The sequence below is a fragment of the Triticum aestivum genome, chromosome 5A (genome assembly GCF_018294505.1).
Source record: "Triticum aestivum cultivar Chinese Spring chromosome 5A, IWGSC CS RefSeq v2.1, whole genome shotgun sequence".
NCBI lineage: Eukaryota > Viridiplantae > Streptophyta > Magnoliopsida > Poales > Poaceae > Triticum > Triticum aestivum.
This window is the reverse complement of record NC_057806.1, coordinates 650,459,124-650,476,450: the sequence shown is the minus strand read 5'-3', so window position 1 is coordinate 650,476,450 and position 17,327 is coordinate 650,459,124. Positions and strand designations below refer to the sequence as shown.

Here is a 17,327-nt window from a genome sequence, read left to right as displayed (position 1 = left end):
AAAATTGAAAAAAATTACTAGTGGCGCACCATCGATGTGGTGCGCCATTACTAGTTTAACTAGTAATGGCGCATTATCCCCTGGTGCACCATTACTAGTTTTGAAAAAATAAAAAAAATGATTTTTTTACTAATGGCGCACCGTGGATGTGGTGCACCATTACTAGTTTAACTAGTAATGGCGCACTATCCTCTGGTGCGCCATTACTAGTTTTGAAAAAAAAAATCTTGTTACTAATGGCGCACCGTGGATGTGGTGCGTCATTAGTATTTGGACACTAATGGCGCACCAACACATGGTGTGTCGTCGTCATCTTCCCCGACCACTTCGTCTACTCCGACAACCGCGGGCAACATCGGCCCCGCGCTGATTGGCGCCACAACTGTCGTCGAGTCCTTCTCTGCTGGCCTCTTCGACATCTCCGACATGGTGTACATCTCGTGCAGGTCCCAGTCTACGCATGCCCGGTGATGGCAACATCGATGCATTCTTTCGTCCATGACATGTCCCTGGGCCTGGCAAGCCTGGTGCGGCACTTCGTCAACTTCGTCTTCGTCCATCTACGCATGCCTGGTGTTGGCAACACCGATGCGTGCCTTCGTTCACGATGTGTCCCCGGGCTTGGCAAACCTACCGCGATGCGTCGTCAACAACGTCTTCCTTCCAGCGCACCACTACTTCGACACCATTGCGCCCATGTCTAACTCGGCGCATCCTTACGCCCGCGGCGACTTCCTCGACACCGGCCACCCCAATCCGACATCGACCACGACATTCTTCACACGACTACCTCGACCACAACTACACCACCACACGCTCTCGGCTACATCGACAAACGGCATAAAGAGCTACTGCCTTGCTTGAGCAACCTCGTTGGTTTCTACTACAGCCACGACTTTCTCGATGCATCGACCGTTACGACTGTTTGTGGGGGGGTGTCCGTCGGTTTGCCTTCGGATTCTTCTCCAGTCTTACCGTCTGCTTCGCTGCCGTTGTGACTGCGGGGGGATGTTGAGTATATTGATTCATTAGGAAACATAAGATAGACTAGGATTTGTCCTGCCTTGTCTTGTACTTCAAGTTGATCAGTGTACTCCTATATATATGCCCACGAGGCTCAAGCAATACAACAACTATTTCACCAAATTCTCTCTCTCCCTTCTAACAGTGTTTCAACGTTTGGTATCTCTCAGGAAAGGTCTCCCAACTAAGAGCAACTCCAATGCGCCGACCCAAACAGACACACGTTTTGTCAGTTTTTTGTCCATTTGGGTCGGCTACCCGCTTTTTGTCCGTCCCCTTTTGCGATTGGGTCGACCTTGCGCCGAACGCACGGATGCATTTTCGTCCTCGCGCCTTATCATCTGGCGTCGAGCCCTCTCTCCTTTGAGCCGGTATGATTTGTTCTATTTAGGTCGGCTGCACGCACGATGGTTGTAGTGATTAGATATATAGCTTTGTCGAAACACGCCTTATATGATCTGATTCTCATTTGGTGCGACCTGCAGATCTGCCTAGATAACTTCAAAGGATCTAATTTCCCCGATAAGTGGTGACACAATGCTTTTTATAATTTGTCTGAAGCAAGAATCCTAGAAGCAACAACGTTGTAAACTTCTGAAGAGCTAAAGTGAACCTTGAATGGGAACATTAAAAATTTTAAAACCCAAATGAGCATATCTGCAAGCATGACACAAGAAACACCACGTTACTAGAAATGTAGGGACTATCAAAGAGGTAGCAGTAAGCAAGGTGAAAATGTCCTGTTTGTTTTGGCCTTAGTTGGTTTCAAATCACCTGTGGATTCACATCACTAGAGATTAATCAGCTTTGCTACTGAGGTACACCTGAATGCGCTTCAAGCAATTGCACTAAAAATTGTTAAACATTGTATTGTGTGTATATACATGGTGTATGTATAAACCGTGTATATCACGTCGTATGTGTGCGTGCGTGTGTATAATGTCAGGAGGTTGGGCTGGTAGGATCGATCTCCCTCCTGTTGTAGTTATCCTGTAGATAATGAGATCGATCCTAACCTCCTCTAACCTCCTGCGCCTTGTAATCTCTTCGGCCTAGCGCCCTATTTAACATGTACGTGTCCCTGCATAAGCTGGCATACTCTTAACCTAGTTCTTCACATGGTATCAGAGCCATCCTTCTTCACCGCATCTAGCCATGTCGAGTTCTTCGTCTTCCCTCGCCATGACTGCACCCTCAATCGCTGCTCTCGGCCACACCATCACTGAGAAGCTCACGCGCGAGAACTTCCTCATATGGAGGGCGCAAGTCCTACCGCACATCAAGGCGGCAGGGATGACCGACTACATCGACGGCTCCATCAAGGAGCCCGACGCTGAGATCACCACGGAGAAAGAAGTCTCCGGCAAGAAGGTGGTCACCTCTGTGGCCAACCCCGAGCACGCCATATGGGTCACCCAGGACCAGCAGGTTCTCAATTTTTTGATTGCATCACTGTCTTGAGAAGTATTGATGCAGGTCAGCACATGCACTACTGCGGCGACGCTCTGGGCTGCGCTCCTGCGGAGCTTCTCGTCGCAATCCAGGGCGAGGGTGATCCAGCTCCGCTCACAGCTCGAGCATACCAGCAAGGGCGATCTTTCGGCGGCGGCCTACTTCACCAAGATGAAGGGCATCGCCGACGAACTTGCAGCCGCCGGCAAGCCGCTTGATGAGGATGATGTGGTCGACCACATCCTGCAAGGCCTTCTTCATGAGCCCGACTACAGTGGGTTCGTCTCCGTCATCTCCACGTGCACGACAACCAAGCAGCCGATCGGCCTCAACGAGCTCTTCTCACTGCTGTTCTTAGCAGAGGCCCGCATCGCCGCCCAGACCGCCTCCTACTCTGCGAACTTTGCGGCCAGGGCGGTGGCCGCGGTGGCCGCAACTACAGCTGCCCTGGTGGCGGCAACGGCGGTGGCTCCCGCGGCTTCAACAACAACAGCGCGGGTGGCCAGCGCTACCCCGACAACTCTGCCAACGGCGGGTATGCAGGCGCGCCGAGACAAGGTGGCGATGACCGTGGTGATCGCGGTGACCGCGAGAAGTGTCAGATCTGCAAGATGGAGGGGCATGGAGCTTGGCGTTGCAGAAAGCGCTATGATCGCAACTACAACAACAACGTCTGCAACCCTGTGGGCAGAGGTGGTGGTGGAGGAAACCGTTCGGCCAATGCTGTTCACTCCTATGGAGTGGACACAAATTGGTACCTCAAGACCGGAGCAACCGATCACGTGACAGGGGAGCTCGAGAAGCTTGCTGTTTGGGATCGGTACACTGGCACAGAACAAATCCACACTGCGAGTGGTCAAGGTATGGACATTGCTCACATCGGTCATTCGGTTCTCACTACCCCTCATGGCTCTCTCAAACTAAATAACATGATCCATGCACCAGAATCAGATCAAAGCTTACTCTCTGACTACAAGCTTATTCATGATAACCATGCCTTTCTTGAAATTTACCCTGAAATTTTCTCTGTGAAGGACCGAGCCACCCGGAGAACCGTTCTTCAAAGAACGAGTAGGGGCCGTTTGTTCCCTGTCTCTGGCCACCATGATGCTCCTTCTCGTCAAGCTCTTAGTGTGATCAAGCCATCTACCTCAAGATGGCACAAGCGCCTAGGGCATCCTGCCTTTCCGGTGGTCCAGAAAATTCTGAGATTTTAGCCTTCTAGTTTCCAATAAAAAGGATCATCTCCTTGTGTGTGACTCATGTCAGATGGCCAAGAGCCATCAACTCCCTTATTCTCGCTCTACTAGTGAATCAAAGGCTCCTTTAGAGCTAGTTTTTTCAGATGTGTGAGGTCCTGGACCCGTTTCTGTTGGCAGACAAAAGTACTATGTTAGCTTTATTGATGATTTCAGCAAGTTTAGCTGGATCTATTTGCTTAAAAATAAGTTTGATGTATTTGCAAAGTTTCATCTTTTCCAACAACATGTTGAACGGCTCTTTGATCGCAAAATTCTTGCCATGCAAACGGACTGGGGTGGTGAATACCAAAAACTTCACTCTTTCTTTGAGCGCATAGGTATCACTCATCATGTCTCCTGTCCACATGCTCACCAACAGAATGGCTCCACTTAAATAAAACATAGGCACATAGTGGAGGTGGGTTTCTCCCTCCTTGCACATGCCTACATGCCATTGAAGTTTTGGGACGAAGCGTTCCTCACAGTCGTATATCTCATCAATCGTGTTCCTAGTAGAGTCATTAATAATCAGACCCCTCTTGAACGTCTCTTTGGCACCAAACCAAATTACACATTCCTTCGCATTTTTGGTTGTGCCGTTTGGCCAAATCTACGTCCTTTTAATAAGCACAAGCTCGAGTTTCGTTCAAAACAGTGTGTTTTTCTGGGGTACAATAGTCTTCATAAGGGCTACAAGTGCTTGGATGTTGCTACTGAACGTGTCTATGTTTCTTGCGACATGGTTTTTGATGAACAAGTGTTTCCTTTTCCCAAACTCCACCCCAACGCCGGCGCTCAACTTCGCAAAGAGCTTGTTCTTCTACCCGCCCATCTTCTCCCGTCACCAAACTTTATCCCCAGGGGTGTAGTGGATCCTGCTGACCATGTGTCAATGTCTCATGAATCTATTGATCAAAACTCTGCTGAAAGTGTGCAGGAATATAATGAAGCAACAGGAGAAATTCGTATGATTTTATGTCAGGATCCACCGCTCCAGCACACGCCGCAGAGGATCCGGACGGTGATCCCGGAGCTGATCGGGGCGGGATCTCCTCGGGATCAGCCTCGTTAGGTGTACCAGGCGGGCCAGGAGCATCGTCTCTGGGATTCGCGCCGGTGTCAGCCATGCGGGCTGCACCTGCGGCCGGATCTGGTGGGCCAGGCGCACATGGCCCAGGTCGACCTTTGTCGCATCCGCGGGTCGCACCCATGGCGGGGCCAAGCAGGCCCTCTGCGTGCGGCTCCGGTCGGCTGCCGCCCGACCAGCCGCTCGAGCCCAACCCAGACGCGCCAAGTGGCCGCCTCGGGGATGCGACTCCGTCCTCGTCCGTGATTCGTTGTCGCCGTCCCAGGAGCCGCAACAGGAGTTTTCTTTTGGATCTTCTGTGGACTCCGGATCGGTTGTGTCTTCTTCCTCCAATCGACTTCAGCAACGTGACTTGCAACCTGCTCCACCGCCGCCTGCACGCTCCCGTACCAGGTCACAAAGTGGTATTGTTCAACCTAAAATCTATAAAGATGGTTGTGTTTGTTGGGGTTCTTTTTGTGCCACAGGAGAACTGCAGAGTCTGGGAGAAGCACTGGGTGAACGCCGATGGAAGGAGGCAATGGATGAGGAACATGCTGCTCTTATGAAAAACAAGACGTGGCGTTTGGTTCCACCAGTCAAGGGGAGGAATCTTATTGACTACAAATGGGTCTATAAGATCAAGCGCAAATCTGATGGCACTATTGATAGGTACAAGGCACGTTTAGTTGCCAAAGGTTTCAAGCAGAGGTACGAGCTTGATTACGAGGACACATTTAGTCCTGTAGTAAAAGCAGCTACTATCAGAATAATTCTTTGAGTTGCAGTCTCTAGAAACTGGTGCATTCGATAGCTAGATGTAAAGAACGCGTTCTTGCATGGTGTTCTTGAAGAGGAAGTGTTCATGAGGCAACCTCCTGGGTATGAAAACTCCAGATTCCCACATCATATTTGTAAGCTTGAAAAGGCATTGTATGGGCTGAAACAAGCGCCTAGGGCTTGGTACTCTCGGTTATCTTCAAAGTTGCAATCTCTGGGGTTTTCTCCATCTAAGGGAGACACCTCATTGTTATTTTATCATAGGCATGGGATAACCATTTTTATGCTCATTTATGTTGATGATATTGTTGTTACAAGTTCCTCATCTCAAGCAGTTGAAGCTCTCCTCAAGGACTTGAGAAAGGACTTTGCACTAAAGGATCTAGGCAGTCTGCATTTCTTTCTTGGAATTGAGGTAAAACATGTACCAAGTGGAATTGTGTTGTCACATGAAAATATGTACAAGAAATACTTCAGAGGATGGGCATGAAGACATGTAAGCCATCACCTACACCTTTGTCTGTCTCTGAAAGTTGTCCCTTCATGATGGAGAGGCGCTTGGGGCAGAGGATGTTACCAGGTATAGAAGTATTGTAGGAGCATTGCAAACTTGACTTTGACTAGGCCAGATATTTAATACTCAGTAAACAAAGTTTATCAATTTCTACATGCTCCTACTAGTGTCCATTGGACAGCTGTAAAAAGGATACTTAGATACCTTCAAGGAACCAAAGGTCATGGTCTCAAATTTGGAAAGTCAGGTTCTATGCTAGTCAGTGCTTTTTCAGATGCAGACTAGGCAGGCTGTCCTGATGACAGGAGGTCCGCAGGAGGTTTTGCAGTATTTCTTCGAGGTAACTTGATATCCTGGTGTGCTCGCAAGCAACCTACTATTTCTCGGTCCAGTACAGAAGCTGAGTACAAGGCATTAGCCAATGCTACTTCTGAAATTATTTGGGTCCAAAATTTGCTGACAGAGCTGGGTGTTCATCACCCAAAAGCTGCATTGCTTTGGTGTGATAATCTTGGTGCCACATACCTATCCGCCAATCCTATATTTCATGCCAGGATAAAACATATTGAAATTGACTATCATTTTGTTCGTGAACGGGTGGCTGAAAAATTGTTGAATATAAGGTTTATACCCACTGGTGATCAAGTTGCAGACGGATTCACTAAGCCACTTACTTTGCACCAGCTGAAGGCATTCAGGTGCAATCTCAACTTGGATAGTTGTGATTGAGGGGGAGTGTTAAACATTGTATTCTGTGTATATACACGATGTATGTATAAACCGTGTATATCACGTCGTATGTGTGCGTGCGTGTGTATCACGTCAGGTGGTTGGGCTGGTAGGATCGATCTCCCTCCTGTTGTAGTTATCTTGTAGATAATGAGATCGATCCTAACCTCCTCTAACCTCCTGTGCCTTGTAATCTCTTCGGCCTAGCGCCCTATTTAACATGTACGCGTCCCTGCCTAAGCTGGCATACGCTTAACCTAGTTCTTCACAAAAAATCACTCGAATTCAGTTTCATTGGCAAAGCTGATTCCAAATAGCCATTTGTTTTAGCTTTTGATTTTTTTCCTACGGGAATCTACTGCCTAAAGCTGAAACTAACAGGGCCAAAGTGTGGTAACAAATCACAAACTTAACATCAGGTAGCAGACCTTAAAGGCGCTGCTTTCGGAGCCTTGTAGGTGGTGGGCGCTTTTGGGTAGTGGGTGGCGGCGACGGTGAGGCCCTCTTCATTCTAGGGTGAAGCTTCCCCCTGGTCGCTGGATGTGTGCAATGGTGATGTTTTGCTCAAGGAGAGTCTCCAGCAGCGGTGATGCGCCGGCCCTCTCTATGTGATTATATTCTGGCGGTATCCACCCCATCCTGCAACGGTGCGGCACCGTTGATCCAGGCGAGGAGGTAGTGACCTTCTTTGATGATGGTGTGTTGGATGAGTCGTGCCAGGGTCCGTAGCTGCTTGGCGATGGCATGCCCTCCCGGTGTCAGGCCCTCTCTCCTTCGAGCCGGTGTGATCTTGTTCCTGGTGCAACATTAACGGAGGAAAACATCTTTGGTTCCTGTCTCCATTGTTTATCTTCGTTCTCCATAGCGTTTGAGGCTTAGTTTGATGTTGTCCAATGTGTTTGTATCTTACCGCATTGTATTTCTTTCTCTTTGCCTGTGAACGCGTGCTTGTAATCCTGGCTAGTTGATGACTTTGTTAATGCAAAGTCAAGCTAGGCTTGGGCTCCATCTTGGGCTCAGTTGATCCATTTTCTCTAAAAAAAGAAAAGGTAGCAGACCTTAAAAATGAATGCATCATAAATAAACAACCGAATCTTAGGGTGAACAAAAAGGAAAACTAATATGCAGCAAAACATGTCTTAGTAACAATCTGAGATCGAGTAATGTTAAACATGTTTCAAAGATAATAACTTACACGTAACACAGCATGTATTCTCATACATGAAAATAAGGACCATACTGTGCAAACCATATGCAGGTAGTTTTCTAGAAGTTAATTTTCTATGTTTCAACCAATCAGAGCATCTACAATCACAAGTACAAAAATTTGCTCCTCAAACGTCGCGGAAGCACCCCGACGCATCCGTGGACAATGACCGGACAACACAACAAAAATCATTTTCACAATCGTATATGCCATTTGTAAATTCTCAAATCTGTATTATTACATGCACATGAAACCTCATCTAAAGCGGAGCCCGTCCAGCTCCGCCATGCCCATGCCCGGTGGTTGCCGCGCCCACCTAAATGTTCGCCTGATCGCCAGCGAGGTAGAGTAGGACATGGGGCACACACTAGCTCACAGGACCCAAGGCGTCGCCATCTCCCATGCCCTACTCTTCCTTGTCTGAGCCCATGCCCTGCATGTAGCCGATGGATGTGAGTTCGAAGATGGATTCGTCATGGTCGGAGCTGCCCATGTCCACCACGACACAGTTGCGGTGGTAGGGGATGCCGAGAACCATACGCGGCGTCGGAGAGTGCGACCTCGCCTCGCCGATGTCACGTCACCGTTGGATGTGAGGTTGATGATGGATCCGTCGTGGTTGGAGCCGCCCACGTCCACCACAACACGGTTGAGGTGGCAGGGCTTGTCAAGCACCATACGTTGCACCGGAGAGTGCGGCTCTGCCATGCTGATGTCTGTCGCGTGGGCTGCTGCAGCCTCCCACGCATGCTGCCTTAGATGTCCGGTACGCCACGTATTGTTTGCATCTGACGTGTATTGGCCTGATTCCGCGAACCAACGGAGGGGCTACGCATCCGCCATGGTGCCCGGATACTAGACGAACCACCGCCTCCGGCGAGGAATCAAACCTACCCTTGGGGCCGGATTCATGCGTCATTTGGGAGACACAATGGGTTCCTTCCGGATAAAGTCCGAGCACTGCCATTGGGCGGACTCCTCTCGGGAGTGGAGGAGTGCAAGGCGGGCGACCGTTTCTCCTCCTCGGGGCCACATGGGATGAGCTCCGTTATCGGATCATGAGGTGTAGGACTCGGATTCGTTGCCCGTCATGCCAGATATGGGCCGGGTATGGGAGTGCCGATCGGGTCTGGGCGTTTGGCCAGATATGGGGAGTCTAGTTGGGTGGCAACTTTTCATTTGGACACTGACCGGGCAGCCCACCCAGGCGTATGGAGCGGATATGGGGGTCTGGTGTAGTTGCTCTCATACTTCCATTTTTGTTTTTAAGACAACTTCCATTCAGGCAAATTGTCAGACGAAATAAATAAATAATTTATTTGATTCTAGTTCACACCGAATGATGCCACTTGATAATAGAGCACTTTTACTGGGAGGAGCATGTACCCACTACGAGGACTGAGTTGCATCATGATGAAGTAGCACACATATCATTTGGGTTCATCTAATACTATATCACTTTGTTAAAAAAAGAAATCCAGTTATTCTCCTTATATGAAATCTGATTAGGCGATGAACACCGGAGAACAATGAGTATGTGTAAATTACTTACCCTTATCCCATCCTGAATAAATGTAACTACAAACTGAGTTATATATGTATTCATAACATATTACTCTGAGGGGAACTCCTACCCTATTTCAAGATCAAACATGAAACTGGGTTTGAGAAGATCAAACATGAAGCAATCAAGTGTTGCAACATCAGCTAGAAATCAATACGACACCATTCTAGAACAAATAGATAGTTAGGTCCCAACATTAATTATCAAAAAGGGCACAAACTACATGTTACTTAAAAAAGAACTAACATTTACCCCGGAAAAAAAGAACTAACATCATATCTAAAATGAAAAAAAAGTTTTTACATGTAGACAATGAGCAATATGAATACCCCATACTTTCTCTTTCGAATATCAAATCCAACTGGCCTAGCAGCCTCTTGCGGGTAGGTCGCTCACTCCAATTTTTCATTCTAGATTTTCCTGCTCCCCGCTGGTTTAGACATCACATTTTTAATAAAGAAAATATAAAAATAGTTCTTTTATGAATATAGAATTTTTTCATCAATTTGAATTTTTCGTACATTTAAATTTTTTCGTTTATTTCTAAAAATACCATAGATTTGAAAAATATTAATGATTTGAAAAAATCATGGATTGAAAAAGGCTTCATGGATTTGAAAAAGTTCGTGGATTTTAAAAAAGTTCACAGATTTGAAAAATGATCACAAGTTTTAAAAAATGTTCCCAATTTTTTTAAAAAGTTCTTGATTTTTTGGAGTTGAAACATGTTTGTGGGTTTGAAAAAATATTGCCAAAATTTTAAAAAATTCATGCATTTGAAAAGTGATCCTGAATTTGAAAATGTTAACGGATTTTTTATAAATTGAAAAATACAAATAAAGTAGAAAAATAAAACAAAAAGCTAAAATAAAAACGAAAAAGGAATAAACAAAAAAAGAGAAGAGAAAGGAAAATAAAAAAAGAAAGAAAAAAGGGAACCAATACCATCCTGAAAGTATCCTAGTGAAAAAAGGCCCCAGAAAAACCATAGGTTTCTTCCAACAGGGGCAATACTTGGCGCTTCAGGCTCCCATTATAGACAATTTTGTTAGCGGGCGCCTGAAGCGTAAACACACTCCTACGAGCGGGGCTGGCCCACATATTTTTTTCTGTCTTTTAAGTCACAATAAGGAAACTGTGAGTAATGGGTATGGGAGGCAATAGCGAACTGGACTAGCAACCTATTTGTGCCATTTGTTTTTTGTACATCTTTTAACGCTAAAAAACAGCGCCCTGTTTGTGCCTAGTTTCTTTCTCTTTTCATTTCTTCTTTCCTTTTCTTTAAATTCATGAATTTCCTTAAATTCTTGTACTTTTCGAACTCACGAACTTCTTTTGAATCTCATGAACTTTCTTTAAATTTGTGAACTTTTTCTTTTATTAGTATTTCTTCATTTTTATAATTCGTGAACTTTTTCCAAATGGATGATTTTTTTTCAAAATCGATCAACTCTTCTCAATTTTGAAGATCTTCTTTCAAAATTGATGGAATGTTTTACAAATTAGATGAGATTTTTTCAAAATAAATGAATTTTAAAATTTTGATGATTGTTTTTTCAAAATTGATGAACTTTTTTTCAAAATTGATGATTTTTTCAAAATCGATGATTTTTTAAAAATCAGTGAACTTTTTTCAAATTTGCTGAGCATTTTTCCAAATTTGATAACTTTTGAAATTCTGAATTTTCCAAATCCATGCTTTGTTTTAAAATCCGTGAACATTTTTTATCCGTCAATTTTTTTACAGAAAATTTAGTAGTCAACAAGGCTAAACGGTCAATGGAACGACCGTTCTAGCGATTTATTTTAGTTGTACTGATCGAGTGAGTGATCTATTGTAGAGTGAGTCGAGTTCTCATGCGAATGGGCCGGCCCAAGAGACCGTGCGCGTGAGCGCCGGTACAACAACCTAGCGCCTAATAGGAAGGTTCCGAAACAGGTGGGGAAAAGAACATTGTATCAGCCGTCGTTCTTCGTTAAGCGCTAAATAGGAAGGTGCTTACCTTATTCCATCCCGAGGTTAGGCCCAGAACGCGAGAGACCACCCTTGGTTTTCTCAACAAAAAGAAAAGGCAGACCCTTTGATAGTCTTCCTCATCAATCAACATCCAAAAAGGCGGATGGCTCGCGTGATGTCAAAAAAAAAAAAATACCGATGGCTTGTGTTCCCCTACTTCGCCTCTATAATTGGTCTCTCAATTCACCGAATGCTCTGACAATTACCGGTTTCAGTTTCTGACGCCCCACTCCTAGATCTATCATCGATGGATGATGCAGCGCCGCCGGCGAGGGACTGGTCATCACTGCCCCTTGATGCGCTATCCTCGATCTTCGTTAGGCTCGGCGCCGTCAACGTCCTCATGGGCGCCGGCCTCGTGTGTCGCTCCTGGCTCGAGGCGGCGAATTTTCCAGACGTGTGGCGATCCGTCGACATGGATAAAGACGAGGCCGTGTTCCTAAAGGCCGATGCCGTCCTGCGCAAGATGGCGAAGGTAGCCGTCGATCGTTCCGACGGACAACTCAGGGTGTTCGTCGGGAGGATGTTTGTCACCGATGATCTCATCAAATATATCATGGAAAGGTGATTTTCTTCTATTATTACATGATTTATTATGCTCAAAAGTTTGTTAACTAATTAAAGCCGTGTCAGTAACAAAATCTACTTAGGTAATAATTTGTTGTGCTTAACCGAACAACAAATTGATTTGATTTCTGATAAAACAGATGCAGTTTTTTTAGCGACAACAATAGGGAATCCCTACTCTAACTCTTTTTCATTAATATTGGTGGTACATGTACAAATGGATATACATTAGGTATAAAATGTTACAAATGGTCCAAAAATAGTATCCCTTCCTTTAAGCTTGGCTTGGCCTTCTTGATGCATGTATCAAAGTGAGATTTGAAGCATGATATGCAATATTCCAAGTTGTAAAAAATACTATTCCCGTGCTTCCAAATACTCCAACAGCCAGCAATGAGGCATTCTTTGAAATCGAATTGAGTATCCCCCTTCCCATCCATGAGCATCACTACAATTTGATATTCAATGTTCCATTCAAACCTAGAGCAAGCCAAAAACTCTGGCTGAAATCACAATTTAAGAAGAGATGCATAAGGTACTCATTAGGCTCATCATCACACAAAACACAATTACTAGTTTCAATGTGGAAGTGCTTTCTTATCAGGATATCTCTGGTGTTTAACATGTGTTGTAATAGTAGCCAAAAAAAAATGTTTAGGAAGGCTGCATGATTTCCATATCCATTGGATATGCGTTGGAGCATCAGGTGGATTTCTAATAAGTTATAGATATATTCTTTTGATTAAATATTGATTTCTATGCCAGAAGACTGCCAACTGCCATTATTTAGTTGCTTTTTTTTGTGACTGATTGTTGTTGTTGTTGCCAATCATGCCATTTAAAAGATTCAGCATTATTATGCTCTATTGGACAAAAATGGATCCTATTGGTAGGTGAAACATATCATAAAATTCATTAGCAACATAGTTGTATGTAATGGCAACATTGATGCTATGTCTTCCGCATATGACAACAATTGTGGGAATCTTGCCCTAAAAGTCTCACCATTCCACTTATCAAGCTAGAGTTTGACTATATTTCCAGAAGCAGGTTTACAGACTATCTTATTCTTGAAATCCTCTAATATAGAACAACAGTCTCTCCACCAGAAAGATCCAATGCTAGTGGGACAGCTAGGCACCTCACCTTCATTATAATATGTATTCCAAATCAATTCAACCCAAGGTATATCATGCTGGTAGAAGAATTTTTATAAGAATTTAGTGAGTAGAGTTCAGTTTTTTGCTTTGAGATCAAAGAATACATAGGCCACCAGACTTTTTGGGAAGGCATACATTTTCCCGTTTTACCAGACAATTTCCATGCTTATTAATTCCTTTTCTATACCAAAGATGACTTCTGCCAGATTTTTGAAAGTGGTCTAGGATTGTAAAAGGTACTCTAATGTAGCACATGGCAAAGATGGGGAGGGAAGACATCACCGCTTTAGATGTACCAACCTACTAGAGTATGCCATCATTGAAGCAATACCAGATAGTCTTTTGTCAAGTATAGACACGATAGGCATCAGATCATCCACTTTATGTCTAGTAGAACCATACGGAGCCCAAGATAGGTGAAAGGCGTATCTTCTTTTTAACAACCAAGAATGTTAGTGACTCAATAGGTCTTTCATCAGATATACTAATTGGGACCAAAGAGGACTTGTTGTAGTTGACTTTCAAACCGATAAATTCTGAGAAAATCTTTAGAACATTCATCATATGTGATAGTTGCTATGGTTCTACAGGCATGATAATAAGTGTATCATCCGTATATTGGATAATAAATTCCACCTCACACCATCATTCCCGCATTCATTCATATGAAAAGACCGCCCTACTATTTGCAGGTCGCCCTTGCTGACTACCCTTCGACTTGTATCATGCTTCGGGGTCTTCAGCAAACAAGTTGCTAGTGTCATAAAAGAATCACCTCTGCTGGAGCTGCGTTCTCTTGAACTTGAAAACATTGACCTCACCATGAGAGAACTGACTGCTGTGCTTGAGAGTTGCCCTAACTTGGAGGTTCTTGGGTTGCGCTATTGTTTCTTGATCAACTCCAATGATGAGCGTACCTTGCGGGCAAAATTCACCAGGATCAAGACCATGACGCTCAAGTGGGATGATGAGTGTTGTATCGATTAAGAAGCTCCAACAATGACCATGCTCTTGATTCTGAAGATGAGAGGATACATTATTCAGTGCGATCTTTATGATCAGCATACCTTATTCAATATGGATCCTTATGTTTGTGATAGTTCTTCGTGAATTTATTTGCGCATAATTGTGTACCAATTCTGGCATGTACTTCCCCCGTTCAGATGCATCTTAATACCTTTGAGTCTAGTGTTGTATCAAAGGACTAGTTATTTATTATGCTTGTTGTCGGTGTCAAAACCGGCGGATCTCGGGTAGGGGGTCTCGAACTGTGCATCTAGGCCAGATGGTAACAGAAGGCAGGGGACACGTTGTCTTACCTAGGTTCGGGCCCTCTTGATGGAGGTAAAACCCTACGTCCTGCTTGATTAATATTGATGATATGGGTAGTACAAGAGTAGATCTACCACGAGATTAGAGAGGCTAAACCCTAGAAGCTAGCCTACGGTATGATTGTATGTTGTGATTGTTGTCCTACGGACTAAAACCCTTCAGTTTATATAGACACCGGAGAGGGTTAGGGTTACACAAGGTCGGTTACAAAGGAGGAGATATCCATATCCGTATTGCCTAGCTTGCCTTCCACGCCAAGTAGAGTCCCATCCGGACACGAGACGAAGTCTTCAATCTTGTATCTTCATAGTCCAATAGTCCGGCCAAAGGTTATAGTCTGGCTGTCCGGAGACCCCCTAATCCAGGACTCCCTCAGTAGCCCCTGAACCAGGCACTACTAGGAAAAGGCCTACTAGTGGCGCACCAGTTTTGCCTACTAATGGCGCACTACTGGTGCGCCACTAGTATCACGCCACTAGTATTTTTTTACTAATGGCGCACCCCTGGTGCGCCATTAGTATAGGCCACTGGTGCGCCATTAGTATAGGCCACGGTGCGCCTTTAGTATTTTTGAATTTTGAAGGCGGGAAAATAGTAGTGGCACACCGTCTAACCCCCACCGTGCGCCATTGCTATTTTTGAATTTTGAATTTGGATCTGGATCGTGATTTTTTACCCATTTTTTGCTCGTTTTTTGCTCGTTTTTTCGCACGATATTATTTCAAATTTTGTTCCTGTTTTTTGATCTTGTACGTTCTTTTGCCGGAGAGGAGTTCGCCGGAGAGGAGGAGGAGGTCACCGGAGAGGCGCTCGCCTACATCACCAGAGAGGAGGAGGAGGTCGCCGGAGAGGAGTTCACCGGAGCATCGGAGAGGAGGAAGGAGAAACCATGAGGGGATGAGAGGAGAGGAGGGAGGAGGAGCCCACCGGAGAGGAGGAAGGAGAAACCGTGAGGGGAGGGGAGGGGAGGAGAGGAGGGAGGAGGAGGTCGCCGGAGAGGAGGAGGAGGTCGCGAGAGAGGAGGAGGTCGCCGGAGAGGAGGAGGGTAGTATGGTGGAGGAGAGAAGGGAAGATGGAGTGGAGGAGAGGAGGAGATGGAGTGGAGGAGAGGTGGAGTGGAGGAGAAGAATGAAGAGGTAAGGAGGAGAGGACCATGCCCAGCCATATATACGGCATAGTAATGGCGCACCGCGGGCAGGTGCGCCATTACTAACTTTTTTTATATATTTATTTTGAATTTTGAAGGCGGGAAGATACTAATGGCGCACCATGGGCAGGTGCGCCATTAGTAACTTTTTTTTATTTTTTGACTTATTTTGAATTTTAAAGGCGGGAAGATAGTAATGGCGCACCATGGGCAGGTGCGCCATTAGTAAGTTTGATTTTTTGAATTTTTTTGCCTCTCCAGATCTTAAAAGCCCCGTATCTTTTTTTCTGTTAGATTTTTGATGATTTTGAAAATGTTTAACGTTGTTCCCCCGTTAAATTCGGATGTAACTTTTCGAGTAGATGATTTTTCATATAAAAAACTTTTTCATCCGAGTTCGTACGCAAAAGTTATGCCCATTTTACAAATTCTCGAGAGATTTCGCAAATAAAGTCGAAATTCATATTTGTAAATTTTCACAACAACTAGACCACATATCACATGGGAAACTTATTTTCTTTTATTTTTTTGACATTTCCATCTTTTTTTTTTATTTTTTTAAAACTGAAAAGGCGGTTCGGGGGGGGGGGGTGGGGGTGCATTCGGTGGAAGTGGTGGCCAAGTTACTAATAGCGCACCGTGGGATGGTGCGCCATTACTAGTTGAACTAGTAATTGCGCTGCACTCCCATGGTGCGCCATTAGTAGTCTAAATTTTTAATTTTTTTTACTAATGGCGCACCGTGGATGTGGTGCGCCATTAGTATTTGCACACTAATGGCGCACCAACACATGGTGTGCCATTAGTATTTAGTAATGGTGCACCACATATACAGTGCATCATTAGTGTCCATATTGGCTATAGTTGTTTTTTTAGTAGTGAGGCTTCAATGACGATGAGTCCGGTGCGCAGTATTGTCTTCGGCATTGCAAGGCGGGTTCCTTCTCCGAATACATCACAGAAGAATTTGAATACGAGGATAGTGTCCGACCCTGCAAAATAAGTTCCACATTCCACCGTAGAGAGAATAATATTTTCGCAGATCTAATTTGCTGGCTTGTTTTGGCCGTATGACGTTATGTCATGGCCCGGTGATTATTCGAACCGTTTCCTTTAACCAGCCCCGCACATAACGCGAGGTAGTTTTTCGACACGTCTTGTCAAAGCAGAGATCGTGTCCCCTTATTACGGGATTCTCATCAATACGGGCATGGGTAACCCAACCACGCCATCAATTGCAGCGCTTGGGGGATAAGAGAGTTTTACCAGGCAAGTGTGGACGCTTAGCTTCGTCCGCCCATATAAAGGGATAAGGATTCACCTTTCTATCCACGCCTTCTTCCTCCTTTGCTCATCAATTTTCGCACACTCGAGCTCTAGCGCCCAAGTCTGCTCTTCCCACCTCAACATTCTCCAACCATGTCCGGAGCGGGAGGCAGGTGGATGGTCTCCTCTGTCACGGAGGGAGACATCAAGAAACTGAGGAGAGCCGGATAGCTGCCGACGACATCACGCACCGGCTCCCCGA

The 17,327-nt window shown here is 45.2% G+C and overlaps 1 protein-coding gene across 1 annotated transcript; it reads left to right on the top strand.

Moving 5' to 3' along the window:
* Positions 1-11,813: 11,813 nt before the first annotated feature.
* On the top strand, positions 11,814-14,394 carry LOC123108185 (putative F-box/LRR-repeat protein 23). Its single transcript, XM_044530019.1, has 2 exons — positions 11,814-12,157; positions 14,013-14,394. Exons 1-2 carry the CDS (start codon positions 11,841-11,843, stop codon positions 14,305-14,307), a joined length of 612 nt encoding a protein of 203 aa, XP_044385954.1. The 5' UTR covers positions 11,814-11,840; the 3' UTR covers positions 14,308-14,394.
* Positions 14,395-17,327: the final 2,933 nt, after the last annotated feature.